This window comes from Nothoprocta perdicaria, unplaced genomic scaffold (genome assembly GCF_003342845.1).
Source record: "Nothoprocta perdicaria isolate Ctin4 unplaced genomic scaffold, notPer1 scaffold_47, whole genome shotgun sequence".
NCBI classification, from domain to species: Eukaryota; Metazoa; Chordata; class Aves; order Tinamiformes; family Tinamidae; genus Nothoprocta; species Nothoprocta perdicaria.
In genome coordinates this window covers 3,555,483-3,574,075 of record NW_020455721.1, presented here as the reverse complement: position 1 = coordinate 3,574,075, position 18,593 = coordinate 3,555,483, and the positions used below count along the sequence as shown (strand labels likewise).

The window sequence follows — 18,593 nt, the reverse complement described above, 5'->3', positions numbered from 1 at the left end:
GGCTCAACGTACAATGTAGAACTAAGGCCACTGGGCAATTCAACATCTCAAAGCTCATTAAGTCATCGATTACATTAAGTACTTAAAATCAACCCAAAAGTGTTCACGTTAAAGTCAAAAATGTTTTCCAGAATACTGTTTAAAATTTGATTGCAACAGACCCTGTTCTTGTAGTGGTTTTTACCTTGTTAAATATTAAACTAAAGTTCACCCAAGTTTAGAACCCAGGCTTCTGCAGATCTCCTTTGCAAAATACAGCCCTTTAACTGCAATCAATCCAAAACCCTTTTATCTTAACCACTACACAAGGGAAAAAAAAGTATGTTTCAAGATAGCCTTTCTTGATTGCTTCCAAGGTATTCCCTATTTTCACAATGTTACCTCAAGCAGCACTTTACATGCTCTTTTTTTTAAGTAGAGATGGGTGCAAGAAAGAAAGGGAAAGCTCTAAAATGAAATTGAAAAACACTTCTAAAACAAATAGTTTTGAGTCACAGAATATTTCTCCTAAATATGACTGTTCCATCAAATAAAGACAAAAGCATAGATAACAATATTCTCAAAGTTAAAAAGTAAGTTAAGAAGTCCGTTCTCCTGAGTTACTTTCTTTAGATGCACTCTAACATAAGGCTCCAGGTTCTTGTTCATCAGTGGCCATTTCTTACTTTATCTGTAAAATCATTTAAGTGAATCTTGGCATTGTGGAATATCCTTGATTTAAATCAGTTTGTTTTTGAGTTGCAATAATCTATGTATAAGATTTTATATTTTTATAGAATCTATATTTTAACTATAAAATTCCTAAAATTTTAACTATACACACTGCATGGATTTCATGTTCTAAGATTTTGCTCTTTAAGATCATGCGAGAGTTTAAAGTGAGACATAATTACACACCTTGTAACTGCAATGAGAGACATGGTTGATCGTCATCTCTCCATGCCTTGTTTCACCTGGCCCGAGAAGCGCCCTGCTCTCGTTTGTCTTTCACACTCTCCAAAACACCTTCAACTGCAAACTTCCCTATAGTATAGCTGAAAGGTTCCAGATCAGTAAGTTCTTCACAAAGATTTCCAGTTAAATGATTTTTTTTCTAAGAAAAAAATTTACCTTTCACATCATTTGTAAGCTAGAGAGTGTGACACCTATCTTATATTTCAGACTATAAACCATCGAAATCGGGCTAAGTGTAAACTAGGCTTAATAAATGTAACTAAAAAAAAAACAAAAAATAAAAAAAAAAGAAGTGTTTTGCCATATGGATGAACATAGTTATCAAAAAAAGTCTTGTATGCTTTAGTAGGAAACTTTTCTTTCTAGAAGTTTTTGTAAGAGGAAAAAACTGAACCACAAAACAATCTGTCCATTAAACTCAAGACAAGTACTCAAAGTTTTTGACTAGCTAATTCATACACAAATTATAGCTAGGATCACAGAGCATGGTTGGTTTGTGTTTGTTTTAGCTCTGCTTGTTTTTTAATGGAATTATGAGCTACGATATACCACAAACCCAGTTTTGGTTCATTTTGTGGGCCTGCTGAGATCTTTACAGGTGGCTCAAAGCTCTAAGAACATAAACCTTATAAATGTACCTCAGTCAAGGCTTTTAAGAACTCACAGGACTGTCATCCATCTTCAGGTGTTATTAGGGGGAAAAAATAATTTAAAAAAAATATATAGTGAACAGATTTATAACTTCCCCTCAAAACTAAGCAATTCCTATTAGCTGGGGAAGACTCTTTTTTTTGCAGAGAGAAAATACAGCATACTTAAACACAAGTCTTTCCTCAATCTGTGAACACAAGAATCCCTCATAATGACAAGAATCCCTCAAATGACTTTTTTTCCAGTGTATTCTGGACTAATGAAAGAAATGTTACTGGCAACTTCTCTTATTAAAAAGGAAAAAAAAGACTCAAACACAAAGTTTCCTGTTGCCCATTGAAAAAAATAATTAAAAAACACCTTGCAGAACAAACTGTAACTTCAGAAAAAAAAAAAACTTTTCTCTAGATATCTTCAAATATACAGAGTGGAAAAAAAATGGCAGCACTCCTAATTACAATATTCCTTGAGGTACCGTGTTAGGCATTTTACACAGTCACAGACATGTCACGCCAGCTAACAATCCTACAAAATGCAATGAACAGCAAGACTATGACATCTCAGAAGAGCAGGGCAAAATTATCTTCTTTGGCAGAAGGTTCTGTAAAATAAATAGCACTGAAATACTTGCGCTTCCTCTTCCAGAGGTACTTTGCTATTTCAGATTTACTGTAGAATCAAGTATTTACAGTAGAAACAAGTCACAATCTACTTTTATGCTGCAAATACATTAGTAAATGCAAAAAGCTTAAAAAGTGGTAAAATTGTTTTAATTTAGTGGTGAATTGTCTTTTTTGATCCACGGAAGTAACAGTTAGATTTGAAGTAGGGTATCAGATGAATTGCATTTCCAAATGTCAGCAATTAAACAAGAAAAAAGTCTGCCTCTAGGGTTATTTTCACTTTTAAATACAGGCAGCAGAATGTTATTCACATTGTTACTTCTTAAAAGTCTAAATAAAAATTTAAAGCCTATTTCTTATCAAAAACTACATTAAAGGAACAGAAATCAAGCCCCTTACTCATCCTTTTCAATCACTGGATTGGAAGAGACTTAAAAATATGACTTAAAAAATAAATCATCAAAACTTAATTTAAAAGCCTACTGAGAAAGAGAAAAGGCCCTTGGAAGACAAATGAAGTTATGCAACGATTCTATCAAACACGTATTATGGGAGACGTTGTCAGAGGCCTTACTGAAGTCAAGGTAGACCCCATCCCCTGCTCTCCTCTCACCTTCCCTGGCAATCACCCCCTCAGAGAAGCCCTCAGACTGGCTCAGCTAGAGAAGCCAGGCTGGCTTCTTCTGGTCACCTCTTACCTGCAACATGCTTAGAACTGGCATTCAGGATGAGCTGTCCCATCACGTTTCCAGGGATGGAAGAGAGGCTGACTGGCTTGATATCTGGGTCCTCTTGCCATTTTTGAAGGCTGGAGCAACAACAGCTTCGTCCTAGTCCTCAGGCACCGCTCATTCTCCAGCAACGGATCTCTAGCAGTGACACTGGCCAGTTCCCTCAGCACTTGTGGGTGCTTCCCATCATAGTCCATGGGCTTTTGGATGGCCTGTTTGCCTAAATGATCTCTAACCCAATTCTCCTCAAACAGCCTTCCATTCTCCAGATTCTCTGTGCTCTGTTGGGTCTGGGATTCCTGAGGCCTGGCCTTTGTAGCAAAGACTGAAGCAAAGGCGACACTGCACCTCTCTGCCTTTCCTGTATCACCCATCAGCAGGGCCCCTGCTCCATTCAGCAGCAAGCACGCGTTTCCCCTTTTTACTCATCTATTTAAAGAAGCTTTTCTTGCTCTCCTTGACATCCTCTGCTAGATTCAATTCCAAATAGGTCTTGGCCTTCCTAGTCCCATCCCTGCATACTCAGATGACATACCTATATTCTTCCCATGTGGCCTGTTTGTTCTTCCACCTTTTATACACCTCCTTCTGTTTGAGTTTTGCCAGAAGTTCCTTGCTCATCAATGCAGGTCTCCTGCTCCCTTTACTCAAATTCTTGCTCATTGGGATGCATCGCTCCTGATCTTGGAGAAAGCAATTTTTGGATACTAATCATTTCTTGGACTCCAGAGCTCTGTAAACCTCTTCAATACAAGGTTGAAAACCCAAGTCGTACCAAATTGCCACTTCAGTAAATTCTGCAGTATTTGATGCTTCCTCCAGCATAAGAGTGAGCTTCTCCATAGCGCCCACTTGTGATTTTGTGAAAACTGAAGCAAACACATAACTGGAAGCACAGGGCTATTGCACTCCTGAACACATTTACACTTCTGTCACAACTTGTAGCTATTAGAAAGGGTGAAGACAGACTGGAGCAGGCCAATGTATGCAATAACATATATTTACCCAAATGTGTTATGTATTAATTGGATCTATCTGTTAAACACCACAATGGCTGGCTGTGGTGTTTAACAATGCACAAGCTTATTTCTATAAGAAACAAGCCATGGATACCTCCTCAACAGCATAACCACATCATTCTTCATGTGTCCTCTTTTTAGTTATTTCACAAAGACAGATAGCGCATTCCCACATAGAACACTTGAATCAAAAGGAAAATTCCTTAGGAAAAGCCACCTGTAACTTGCAACGACACAAAGAAAAGGGTCAAACAAGACAGCTTCTTTTCTGTCTTCAGAAAAAGAAGACAGCTTCTTTTTCTGGCTTAGCCAGAAAAGTAGAGATAATTCTTTGGGTTTTTTTGTTTGTTTGTTTTTTGTTTTGGGTTTTTTTTTCCCCCCCAGAGATTGCTAGAAGTGGGTTAGATGTCTAAAACCAACATTTGAGAAAAACTGCAAGATCACAAACAGATCCATGAAACAAGAGGAACTTCTGGGACCAAAGCACAAAGTAACTTTATTTATTTTAAGCAAGGTGAACTCTTCAGAACATGCTCTCAGGGAAGTAATGAGCACTGCTTAATTCTCTTCCTCAAACAGCCTTAAACAGATTTACTGTGGTTCATAAAAGTTAAAGTTAATAACTCACTTATTGAATGTTTACTCTTGTAATGCTTACAGCTACAGTTTAGGAAACATTTTAAGAAATAAATTACAACAAAAAACATTACTTGACAATTATAGAGATACAGTCAGAAAATGGTGGACTAACCCTTTTTGTTATTTTAGTGACGACAATACTGAAAGTAAGCTCTGAATTTTCCAAGATTAATTCAACAGACAGAATACTTTGAAAGAATGCTTTGGCATTCAAGTCATCACAGAACTGCCCAATGGTGAAAAAAAAAAAAAAGAAAAAAGAAATACAGGAAAGACCATCTACAAGAGATATTAACAATATATTTCATTCTTCAGTGTTTACTTATACTGTTTACTTACAAAACATTTATATAGATACACCCTTTGCTCCTATAAGTCTGTTAACTGACAGGAGATGAGGTCACATCCAAACGTTAACAGCAGAAAAAAGATGATTACTTTTGAAACAGAGATTGTAGGTTATCTTGAAGTATTTATTTAAATTCTTAGGCAAATTAAATTTACTTTGTAAAATGTTAAAATAAAGTATTTAAAATATTTCTGAAGTCACTTCTCATTGTTAACTGCATGCTATTCTACAGTACTTCAAAACAGAGTAATATCCTAGAGGTGTCTCAACCATGAAGCCCATTTGGAACATAAAATACTCTAAACAGGATAAGGTTTCCAAGGCAAGGCTATCCTGTAAGAACTCTCTCAGTTAGAAAGTCTCCCGGGCTCTTTGCTGCCTTTATTTCAGGAATGCAATCATCCAAAACATAAGCAGCTAAACTTTATTACACAATTTTTTTTTCTTTAAGTAACATGATCATCTATTTCTGTTTATTCAGTAAACAAATCCAGGCAGAACCCATGCAGCAACGGATAGAAGAAAGTATGTACCACCATTAAAAGTAATAATGTGAAAGAGACAACAGCCCCCTTTCCATAAAACAGCTTTCATTTCTAATTAACTGAGCTACAGGATAAAAATAACTCAGCATGAGTTGTGGTAGAAGGTAGAAATTCTGCATATATTTATGAAGATATTTGACAGCTTTTAGAATGACATGTAAAGACTTATTCAGAGTGTAAAGTCTATTCATATCTCCAGGATAAACAGAATAAAAAAAGTCACTTTTCCTCCAGAAAACTTAAAAATAAGTGACTGTCTTTGACAGCCATTACAAAGACTTTTGGCACTCATTCTCCTACCGCAGCCTCTCCAGAGCTGTCTGACTCCAAGTAAGGTGAAGTACCTACCTGAATGCATTTAAAACACACAAAGCACATGCTGTCTTTAAGATACAATGTCAATACAGGCTTTAGAAAACTCATTCTCATCAATATGACACCTTGAATCATGCATTTTCAGGAGGATTTTCTATACAAATAGTAAATGAAATATGCTAGTGTTAGCTAACAATTTGTATAACTTTTCTTGAACTATAACTTAAAAACCTTTTTTTTTCCTGCTAGCATGGACTCAAAGCTTTACCAAAAATATAACATTTTTTTCCCCACATATTACGCTGCTGACAGACCTGTCCATCTCCATTTTTAAAATACAGTACAAAATCACAAACTAACAGGCAAAGCATAACAGATTGATTTATGAGAATCAATTTATGATGAAAAAGACTGTGCACACCACATCTTGAAAATCATATATATATATCTCAGACTTTTACTGGAATCAAACTTTCCTCATGTTTGGATCTCTGGAATATGTTTTTTCCTAATTAAATTTAGATAGGAAAATTAAAATGCATAAGTCCTTAAGATCAATAAGCCAACACCCTATCTGGAAAAGTACCAGAAACAGAGGAACAGAGTTACAGCAATATGTCCAATTCCCATTGTACAGACTATGTTTCACTGCATATCACTATTCCTTGCATCATTTCTCCTGCTTTTATTAAGGGTATTTTCTTCCTCTTATTTCATTGTACTTGTTTGAGGAGATTCTTTTTCTGTGTCCAACTATTTGCGTTCCATAGTTAATTCAATCTTTCTAACTTCTATCAGGCAACTCATATTTATCTGATTTACTTTATACTCTTTACTTTCAACTTTTCGGGAGTCAACCTTCCTTTCTGAAGGATATTATCTTTAAAATTCTGTCCACCAAAACAACTCCATTATTCTGTGAAGTCTTAATCACTATTGCCTACCTCTAACCGTAACCTCACCATCAGTTTAACGAGAAAACAAAATCTGCCCAAGAAAGGCTCTCAATTCACATCCAAGAGTTAATGATCTTTATATAACTTTGTCCTCTGCATCTTTTCCCCACCTCAAAACCTTTAACTTGGTCAATGCTAGACGGGAGCAGACTACCTCTAAAAAGTATCGGAAAAGTCATGAACATTATGTTGTCAATGGTCTTGTGCTACTATAAAAACAGAGCCATTAATGAAAAGGGTGATGAGTATTCTTTTATATAGATACAGATATATAAATTCAAAAGACACTGAAACCAAAGAACCTTTTAAGTTCTTCTACAACCATTGGCATGCAGCATTAGTGAGCAACCAACTTCTGAGACAGCCATTCTTGAACCAGTGGTCGTTACAACCACTAGTTTGAAATGGTGGGCTTGAGAGTCAAAGCAATATGCAAGAACATCATGAGGAAAATTTGTTGCAGAGGTTAAAGAATAAGCCAAATTGAAATAATTCTCGTATCATCATCATGTTATGATGATATTTGTAATGCTATGCAACACTTTCAGGCTAAAGAATTTTTCATTTGAAAGAACAAACTTATCGAGCTGCTGCATATTAATTTTTCCACCTCAAATTTGCTTGCTTTGACAGCCCACGGGCTGAGTGTTGTTCAGCTTGTTACTCCAGCTTGTTACTCCAGCCTAGAAAAAACAAAATCTCTATAGCTACCAGCAAACAAATATGACAGGACACAATGGTAATTAGCTTTGCATCATCCAAATTTCACACTTTTGGTTTGCTGCTGTAATAAATTAAGGTGTATTTAAGAAAAGCTTTGTTTTTTTTCAAATTCATAACTGAATCATCCCCAAAATACAGAACTAGTCCATACAACTACCATAACTACAACACAAGTTGATCTTCTTTATAATAAGGAAATGCTCAAAAAAATATAAGTTATGCCTGCTATAGGAAAGGAATAACTCTCAAAGAGAAGAAAAAGAGAATGACCCAAAAAGACTGATAAGAAAAAAGCAAGGGAAAAAAAGCCAAGCCACTAAGGCTACAAATAACATCGGGCTCATTAACGTAGTGACAACAGAAACATGAAAGTTCAAGGAAATATTTTTGGTCATTTGCTTTTTGTTAGCTCCTCTTTCTTAACCAACTTTTTCTGCTGGGTGAAGGACACACACCTCACCACATCAATTCTGGCCTATTAGTCAAGCAGAAAGATAGCCACAACTGGAATGGAAAAGATCTTGTCATCAGATCTGCTGGCCACCACATACTAACTGCAGCTATTCTGGGAAAAGGAATGGGAGGTGGAAGAGCAGGAAAAAACCCAAGTGCTCTTCTCACCAAATGCAGTTCTAGCAGTCAGGAACTAAAACCCTCTGCGGAGGGCAGAGGGAAACTTAAATTGTTGCTCTGCCTACTGGGGGCAAACTGCTTCTGCCTCAGGTTGCAGCCCTAGCAGACTGCTAGGAACTTCTGCACTGCAAGCAGCCGGGTTAGATCCCCAGCTTCTCCCTCCTCCATAACCTGCTGGCCATGCCAGGCACTTAGTAAGAACTTAGTAAGAACTAAGCGGTAAGCACCCTGCTTTTCTCACCAAACTGAGTTTCAACAGTCTATCAGCAGCATATCACACTACATAAGCGACTGCATAAATAACCATACTTATTTACTAAAGGTAAAATCTACAAATAACACACCACAGCACATGTTTGCAGCGAAATAAAACACAATTGTAACTGTTTGGCCTTCTGTTTCCTCCCACCACAGTGATACTTCTGCAGAAGTCAGAGGCAGAAATCACTACCCTGTAGTGTTTTACAGCACTATCAATGAGATGCTACACAGAAATAAAAGATTCTTCAAAAGGCTACTGTTGATTATCCACAAATCAGTTCACCTTTTAAATAAAATATTTAGTTTAAATCTGTACTTTGAATTAGAATTTGAAGTAGAGGAGAAAGTGGCAACCTAACAACTCTACTACTAAAAAAACCCACAACATTCTTCAGATCAATTTAACAGCATTTTCTTCAAAAACTATTATAGAAGTCTCCAATAGATCAGCAGCCTTTCCAAGCAAGTGTATTGATAGCACTACCAACACTATCCCACACACTTCACCAATGCATTCCAGTCATGGGTAACCCCTACAGCATCCAGACTCATCCTGGTTTGCTGCTCTAAAAAAACAAAATTCCTACTGGATTGAAAATATGAAGCTTTTAAAACTAAAAACCAAACCAAACAGAATTCATTGATAAATACGTCGTTCTTTTGTAAACAAGTGTATTAACTTACTTAATGGAGTTTCTGAAGTGGTCTTCAGCTGGGTTTTTTACTGTACAACTATTCAGCAGCCATAAATCCGCTTCAGCAGAGTTCTCTAGGAGACAAAGACAGCAAGCTGTATTAAAGAACTATTTGAACAGTGAACTCATAATAACATATAAAAAAGATCAAACCTATAAAAAAGACCAACAAGTTGATTATTCACAAAAATGACTTTATACTCAACATATTAAAGTACAAGTTGCTTGCTTAATAAAATGAAGAGGGAAATAAGAATACACTTCCATTAGTGCTTATTTTTTGCAAAGGAAGAATGAACTGGTGTCTCACTTATAGGTTGAGAATCCACCAGGTTACATCTCACAGAAGCAAACTTGAGAAAAAATGGTTGCTCCTCCCAAAAATGTTCTTCCCTGGAAAGATCTGGCCTACATATAAAGGCAGAAGGATCACAAAAATGCATAAAGGGGCTTTTTTAAAGTTAAACAAGTGGTCAAGAAAAGCTGCTTTCACTAACAAAATGCAACGAGTGTCTCAGATACACAAAAGCAGCAAACCAGAATTTACAAGGCACAAGTATCTACTGAAAAGAGAAGTCGCAGTAGTACACTTGAAAAAAAATGCCTATTTTTGTTATAATTGTATCCTAGTTACATTATAATCAGAACAACCTTTAGAAAAAAATATTCACACAATGAATACCTGCCTCTACTCAGATAAGAATAAAATTTGCATCCAGAACCAAGCATTTCTGTAGATTCAAAATCTTGTCATATCTGAATAGATTAACAGATTCAGGAAATATCTGCACAAGTTTTCCTATAAACTCTAACCTTATAAAACACAACTATGTTACACAATTAGCAAGATCACTTTTTCTTCTGAAGTAAAAATTTAGTGGAATCAAGATAGGCCACCTCATACTTGAGTGCTCTAACATTCATCAGAAGAGCTTATACTAGTTGGATACTCCTGAGTATTAAAATATTGAATGAGGTATTTAAAATAATATAAACCCGAGAACAATGAATAAAGTGAAAACATCTTTTTGAGAATGCCGTATTTGAATTGACATCCTGCTAAAGCAGAAAAAAAGCTTGCAAAGATTCAAGCCCGCTTACATAGGCGCTCATCATGAATTTATTCACATAAACATGAATAAATATCCTTTTCCTCCTATACAAATGCTTATGATTCTCAACACTAAAAATGAAAAATCACTTGACCTAGGAAGCAGCAAAAATGCAAATAACATGTGAAATAGGACCCGAAGGACATTTATGTTAAACAAGAGAAAACGTTTATAAGTTTTCTAATCTTTGTTGATCAAAATTCCACCATTAACTTGTTGGATCAAGCACCAGCCGCTCTACACAGACAAAGGTTACAGATAAAGGGATAGTCAACAGCAGCACTCAGGCCTTCAGCTATTTTTAATCCTATCGAGATCGTTCCAAGATCTGATTTCTGCCTCTTGACAAGCTGGAAGAGAGGGACAATTTCAATTTGTCTCTATCCTGAGGTCAAAACATAAATGGAACAAGCCAAAGAATTTCTCCTCAAACCCAGACTGCAGCAAAACAATTTGGTACGTTCAGACTAATGAACATGAGTCACTGTTAGAAAGGTAAACATGGGTGAAAATTTGATTAGGAATGACGTATGGGAAGGCAAGAGAAGGTACAATTTCAAAATCAGAAAAATGATGAACTCTTGGCTCTAAACAAAGCCACCACATTACAAATCAAATGCATTTTCAAAACACCATTTTCTAATAATGCTGCCAAAACTTTGCATTTCATATGGTTTTCAGTCTCATCAAACATTTATAAACTCAGTTCCACGTCCATAAAACACCCATTTGAGAATCACAGGGGTGCTTTGCAACAGAGGGTGACAGGGTGAGGATCCTGCCAGGAGGATGTGGAACATCATGTACATACCTTGACAGTTTGAGGTATGGAGAGATTCCAACAAAAGGTGGCTTAATTTCTGTCCCTACCATAATACCTCCTTAGGCCAATACTTTTCCCCTCAAGCTGGAGGAAGGGTCTTTGCTTTAAAACAGTATTGGAAGAACAGACACCTTGGGGTAAGAAAGTCCTTACACCTTAACACAGTGGGAACCAGTTCTGGTCCCGCCCCACTTCCCAAATACATCCCACTCCATTCCCTCACAGCTTCCAGCCTCTACTAATGCAGAATAAAATCTTCTGAGGAGTTCAAGTAAAAAGACATCTAAAATATATATCTAAAAATAATATAAGCAAAATAAAATGGTTACAGTGGGTTGTCCTCTCTTTTCAGTGAAATCACTCCTTACACTTAGTTGCTCTTTTCCTGTATTTGTTTTTAATCTCTTTTCCTATTAACTGTTATCATCTCTTACATGGTTGTATTGATATACTAGTTTTGATTTACTTGTATATACAGTATCCATTCATGAATAATACCTATTTATTCATTAGACAGTTCATACCATAATTACTCAAAAAGACCTCTAGTCCTCTACTGTTCTATATGTACCTATGAAAGATATTACACACACTGGCAGTGATTTACTATGGTCTACTGCATATTTTCAATTTCACATAAACTTTGGTTTCAAAAATTGGACTCAGGAACAGGATATGAGGTTGCAGGAGAATACATTAGTTCAGGAGACTGGGGAAGAGGGGACTAGGCAGAGATCAGCTCTCACTTCGCAAACATCCGATGCCACTTAGGCTAAACACAAGTCCCTGATGGACCTGCTGAAACACAGGACAAAACCTCAGCTCCGCCTTGGACAGCAGGACACAAGGCACCTCATGGAGCCCTCTTGAATTCCAGCCACCACCCTCTGAGATCACAGTGATGCTGCAACAGTTAATATATGCTGCAGTTTTGGGCCCTCATCCTCAGAAAATTGTTAAGTCAAAACTTCAGCCAAGACCAGAAGAGGTTTACACCTTTCGGTGTGATCCTCACTGATCTCACCCAAGTGGGCACCTGACTCGTCCCGAAGTCCATTTTAAGACCAACATTGAAGTAAGAACCATAAGTAAGAACCAGTGAATATGTTAAGTATGGGTACCCTTTTCTGTACTCTGCAGAATTTTTTTTTTTTGAAATAGATCTTTTTCACATTTTTTTTCCCTATACATTCAGTCTAATGACAATTTTTAAATTATAGTATATGGCTGTTGAACATATTGTTGATAATAAATTACACTTTCCCACTTTCCTATATATTAGGACTTCAAAGTTAGGTCTAATCAGCCTTAAACTGCTCAAAAACACAACTCAAAGCCATGGCTTTTTTGCATTGTGACATCTTTTCCATGAAAGAAAAGCTACACTGGAAATAAACCACAAAGTCTATCGTACTCTCTGCAAAACAACATGGACTACAAAGAAACCTAAAGGTCATGGAAACTTCTGAACACTTAACTTAATTGGAAAGCTCTGGAAAACAAAACTTGACTGCATTATGCAACACCAACAGTATAAAAAGGCAAAAGTCTGAATCATCATTATACCTACAGAAGAACACATAAATCAAAAGAACTTCTTGTTAAGACTGCAGTTAACACTATCAGTTGAAAATTAAACATCTGATTTGTTTTTCACTTGGTGTTTGGGTTTTTCTTTTTTTTTTTTTTTCCAGAAACTCTTTTCTTCCAACCCCTCTCCTCTGCATACCACATCTACTTAAAAAGCAAAACATGCACAGAGCACTGAAGTGAAAGAAAGAAGGAGAGCGAAGCCCTAAAATAACAGCCCTTCATTATCTTCTTCAGCACATCCTTCATCTTTGCATCGAAACCACTACCAGATTCTCTTAGCACTGCTTGTTGAAAAGGCAGAAGATGTAAATTGTGCAACGTCCTTTTAAACTCTGTAAATCAATCTGCATAACTCAATGTGCAAGAAGATATTTCACTGTAATCATAAAAGTTTCTCCTGGGGCATTTTCCTCCATGTCTTACTCTGTTCTCAGGGACTTCATGAGTCTTTCTTCTCATTGTCTCCAAATTTCCTTGCTCACTTGACGTACTTCAAGCTCTTCTATTTCCATATACTTCATATCCTAGAGCAAGACCCAACAGCATCCAAGCTGTAAGGGTGGTGCCCACACTCACAACTGTAATCCACGTGAATAAACTCCCTTAAAAGAGAAGGCAAATGCAGGCAATACGGATCTCTCTCAGCCAGTTACCAAAGTCACCCAGCACTTCGACTGGAACTAAGTCAGCAAATTTATTTTATTTTCTTTCACCAGCCCTACTTCTTAGGGACTCATTCTTAAAGCCTTGGTTACTGAAATTAGGCATTTGCTAATTTAATAATCTCCTGAGCCGCTGGGCAAAGGACCTCAGAAAAATATTGAAAAAGAAACCCTTTCATAAATAATTAGCTCAGAAATGCCCTGAGGCACCAACACTAGATAGGTGTTTCTCTGGAGACATTAAGTTCAACTACTTGTTTCTAGATAATAGGTTTTGTTTGCCTGGGAGATGACCCATAGGGATGGGAATAAGGGGAGAAGGAGAATTCTTCTTTCTTTTTATTTATTTTCTTTCTAGCCCTTTTCTCAGCACACAGAATATTCTTGCCATCATTTGCTGGCTCTCCAAACTTCATACTACATATAGAAACCACAAACTTTCCAGCGACATGTTTGGCTTAGGATTGCAAGCAAGCACTTTCCTCTTGCCGGCTCCCTCAACCACAACTAAGAGGCAACCCCCAAAGCTAGCAGGAACTTCCAGATGGCATTTGTTTGAAATCCAAAAGCCACAATTGCAGTTGCCACCTCAGAAAACCTACCACACATTTACCAATTATACGCAACACACAGACAAACATATGCTGGAAATGTTAACTTTTCAGATTGCAAATGTCTTTCAAAACAGTCCTGCTCTCATCTGTGGTATTGAGACGTAAAATTAGAGGGTCAGCTTGATTTGAACAAGACTTTTTTCCTCGTTGGTTTTCTAAAGTACTCTGTTCGTGACAGATTACTCTGTCCACATTTAATGAAAATATTACAGCCTGGTTCACCCTGCAAGAGTTATTTAAAGACCCGACCCCACAGAGAAAGGCTGGTTGTTTATCAAGCCAAGAAATACAGCACACCTGTTCAGTACAGAAATATTTCCCCTATCACACTGCTTCCCCTAATGTGAACTGCAGATTTGCAAAGCTGCTCTTTTTTCTTCTCCATTAGCACTTTCCATTAGTGAATTAATTGCACAGGTAAGCTTTCCTGTTTTCTTCTGTTTTGAAGAAACTAAGCATCTTCAATAATTACATTCTCAAGTGGCTAGACAGCTGAGGCACAACTGCAGGTTCACTGATAAGTTTTCCAAACCCTTCCAAAGCGAGATCATGTTTTCTGTACAAGAAAGAGACTTTTTTCCCTTTGTCCAGCACTGAACCCAATGCCCAGTGTGCTGCTCTTACCCCATGCCAGAGCAGCAGCCCTGCTGCATCTCCCCAGCTAACTGCACGTGCAGATGGGGAGAGAGCTGGGGCCAGCTCAACAGCTCTCGACACTCTGCTGCTGCCTGCAGAACTCGGAAAACCTGAGGATACCCAGAAGACATATTGTAAATAGAGCCTGGAAAATATACTAGCTGAGCTAACATTTCTATATATGAAAAAAGTGCAGAGAAAGGAATCCGCACCTCGGAGTGCTCCCACCAGCACAAGCCTCGCAGCCTGGCACAAGCATGCGGAACAGGATGCAACACAGAGGAAAAGGCCCATGGAAGAACAAACTTTATTTCAACTCGGCCAGTGACTAAGATAAACCTTTTGTTTCCCTTCACTGTATGACCATCAGCAACATCTAGCATTGCCTTGCCTGCTTGCTCTCCTCGTTGGTCAGAACAAAATACCACAGTCCAGTTACGGACTTCTCAGGCTCTGGCTACCGTGCCATAAACATCTTTGGATTTTTCTTTGCATTCCACAGTGTCATTTGTCTTCTAGGTTTTTATTTTAATGGAAAATTATTCCATTTATCAATATAAGGATATGACCACACTCTACATTCAACTTTGCTTTCTAGCATGATAAAAGCTTACAGGCTTGGAAAAGACCTTTTTCTAATAACTCTTCAGTCAAATAGTCAAAGACTTCTCCATGCATGGTATTATACACCAAATGCGAAAAGAAGGCCTGAATTTCAATGTGTTCCTCCAAAATAAAGACTTCACCATTTTTTATAGAATGAATCATACAATTAGTCCTTAAAATCAACATACATACAAACAAAGGAGCCAATGAAGGAGACAAAAAGCAAGTGAAGAGGTGAGTTGGCAGAAAGCCACTCATATGATCACGCTGTTCATCACAGTGCAATGTAGAGGCATCCGGATCCCCTTGGGCAGCAGCACATGGCAGGTGTCACACGCAGAGCACTGAGCTCTAAGGTGGGCATTTTATCCCACTCTTAGGTACAAGCAATTCTGGTACATACCAAAAGTCCTCTGCTTCTTTCACTCACTGAGAGCCTGTCCTCATTGTTCACAATTTAAATGCAAATGCTACTAATATGAGCAATTTATCCTACATTAGAAAAAAAGCTCAATCTACTTTAGCCAACCTACAACGATGTGCAAATAACGCCAGCAGCTCATTCAGATGATCAACGCAAGTAGAGTTTGTTTTGTATAGAAAATTTGGAAAAATCCCAGCAACTCTTCCTCCTCCTCAACTCTCTAGCCTAACTGATCTTCCAAAAATAGTACATGCTGTGCGATTCAGTGCTTTTTTCCCAGTCTTTGTGTATTCCCTCCATAGAGCCTCATGTAAAACAAAGTTACTCAAATTAGCAAACACACACCGATAGTTTCTATCTCAGCCACTAACAGGCAGAAGTCATACACCAAAATAAAAAGTATTGCACCATACTGTCCAACTAGAAGCTTCAAAACACATTATAAATATTAAGCAATTTACCTTTGATACCCATAGAGTAAGTACGGGTTGACTATGACCTGTCCCTCAAGGAAGATCATTTTAGTCTCCTTTCAGTGCAACATGTGTGGACAAGTCTCACTCAACTCAACAGGTGCTTCTGCCTTCGCAGTTAATGAAACGTTAATGGCTGTGGCTGCTGCACGCAGGGGAGAGCCAGAGCACCTCAGTCCCACCACGTACCCATGCAGCAGCTGCAGCCCCAACCACAACAGGCAGAAACCAGGGGCCTTTTCTGCCCGGCTCTACATAGATAGGAACCTTTCGCTCTCCCTCTCTATATTCCCTATAATATAGGGAATATATATACTCCTATATATATTATATGGACTATATATGTGTGTATATATACACACACACACAAATACAAAAAGGTCTTCTAATTATCTACTCACTTCTAGTCCACGTAAACAATAAGATCCACCAAAAGCAATGATAAAGTGAAAGATGTCCAAGGAGAGCACAAATTTTAACCCCCCCAAAAATCAGAAAAAAAAGCTTTGCTTCCAAATCAATTACACCACAAATAATTAATTTTAAAAGCATTTAAATACCACAGATCTATTTTATAATATACTTGAAATGAAGCAGCTTTACTCTACAGATTTCATATCCAACACAACTGTTCTGTACAAACTGGTTTACAAAGCATAACTTCCTGAGGATAATTTCCTTATATTCTTTTTCACAAGAGCCAGGCTCTGGTCTGTGCTGTAGTCCATAAGCTAAAGCAAAACTTTAGTTCTGTATCTGTTTCACAATCTTCTTTTCCCCTCTACATTTGCCAGCATTAATTTGTACCTAGAAGCAATTTATCGATTTCAAATGCCTTGCTTCCACTTATTTCTCCTGATATCTAACACCACAGGGAATATGGATTTAAGTTTCACCTATCACTTTTAAGAGAAAGTTAAAATATATAAGCTATTCGAGCTAGATATGCCCAAACACTTATTAAATTGTAGCTTCAAGCTATTTATTGACTTGCTCAGAACTACCTTCACACCTCATCTATTTGTTGCTTTATCAGTTTTCTGAAATGCCAGAGATAAGAGCTTAAGGTGCCATACCCAGCAGCCAGCTAAATCTTTGCTGTGGTTAATTCCCAGTCCTCATCCCTAGCCTGTATTATCAGCAGAATTTAGAGCTTGTGAAGGCTCCAGACTGAGCACACCGGAAATTAAAGGTTACTGTTTATGTGTGTAATAGAGGGATGCAGCACAGGAAGCAGCAGCTCAAGCTTCTCCACCAAATCCCACCAACACGTTTGATTGCACTTGGCTTGCAAACCTTTAAGGCAAAATAACATTTCTATTTCTGTGTCCTTCTGCGGCCAGAGCAGAAAGGAAGGCTATTCAAGGGAAAAGGGAAAAGCAAAGGTGCACTGTGAAAGATGAGTGCAGAGGGGCAGACAGATGTGAACATTGAGACTGGGTACAGCAGGACAAAACCTATTTGGAAACTTGTGACAACGTGTACAGTCACCAGAGTGTTCAGTATGCCAGTTTTCTGTGGAAAATTCCCATTTTATGGTCTCAGAGTGATCCAATTCAATCACGCCCAGACAGGGCGAACACCCATTTGAGACACCACACACCTGATGGAGCAGCAGTTACCTAGAATAAAACCAAGGCCACGTACACAAACAAGAGAAGGTGGGTGTTAGGATCCAACTCGATTTCAAACACAATCTCTAAGCAAAATCACAGGAAAAATCATTGCATATTACAGCAAAACTCACTGCCCTTTGAGGGGACAGCTTTGCTTAAGGCTTCTCTATTTCTTTCAAAGAAAAGACTCACAGTGTCCGATGGATCAAAAACATAAGGGAGACTTCTGAGTATTGTTTTTCCCCCTGCCTCCACTTTGGCTCCACACTGGGAGCAGCATCCCTTGGCAAGATTTACCTTCATCTTTCCTATCTTGAACTCCAGGGAAGCAACAAGCCTCCATTTCATTTCAGATATACAGTCGCAGGAAAGTCAAAATGACCTGGAAATGGGCCTAAAAGAGTTAACACAGAAGAGGACAGTGCCCAGTTCAATAAGCATCTACCTAACCATGTCCTATACTCCATATACTCCATACTCTGTGTGTGTGTGCACACACACATCAAGGTTGCAATGGGGAAGGATCAAATTTCCAAATAAAATGCAGAGCTCCCCATTCCATGCCATTCCCAGGTGCTGGAGGGAAGGGCTAGAACTTGCGGACTCCTATTTCCAACAAATTTAAGAAGAAATTTTACAAATTTTACATTCTTAACCGATTTGGAATTTCGGATAATGCTCAGCAACAAATAAAATGCAATAATTATAGACTAGGTGCCATAAACAGCTTGTATGCCATACAAGTGGTTTCAGTGAATCTCTGGGAGCACCAAACTCCCAAAACACGGCACATGCCCACATCCCAAAAACCCTCCCAGCAACATGTAAGCAAGTTCTCACAGACAATTAGCACAAGGCTGCCTGCTTCAAATTCATTATGATGAATTGAGCGAAGTCTCAAACTTACACACTCCTTTTCCTTCTGCTGTATGTTGGAACC

At 37.9% G+C, this 18,593-nt stretch overlaps 1 protein-coding gene across 1 annotated transcript in view; it reads right to left on the bottom strand.

Annotated features, from left to right (window-relative positions):
* The window catches only part of CDKAL1 (CDK5 regulatory subunit associated protein 1 like 1), a 352,009-nt gene that overhangs the window by 285,148 nt on the left and 48,268 nt on the right, over nucleotides 1-18,593 (bottom strand). The window contains exon 5 of the mRNA XM_026047034.1: nucleotides 9,084-9,168. Within this exon, the coding sequence (XP_025902819.1) occupies nucleotides 9,084-9,168 (85 nt within the window). The remainder of the gene's footprint in view (nucleotides 1-9,083; nucleotides 9,169-18,593) is intronic.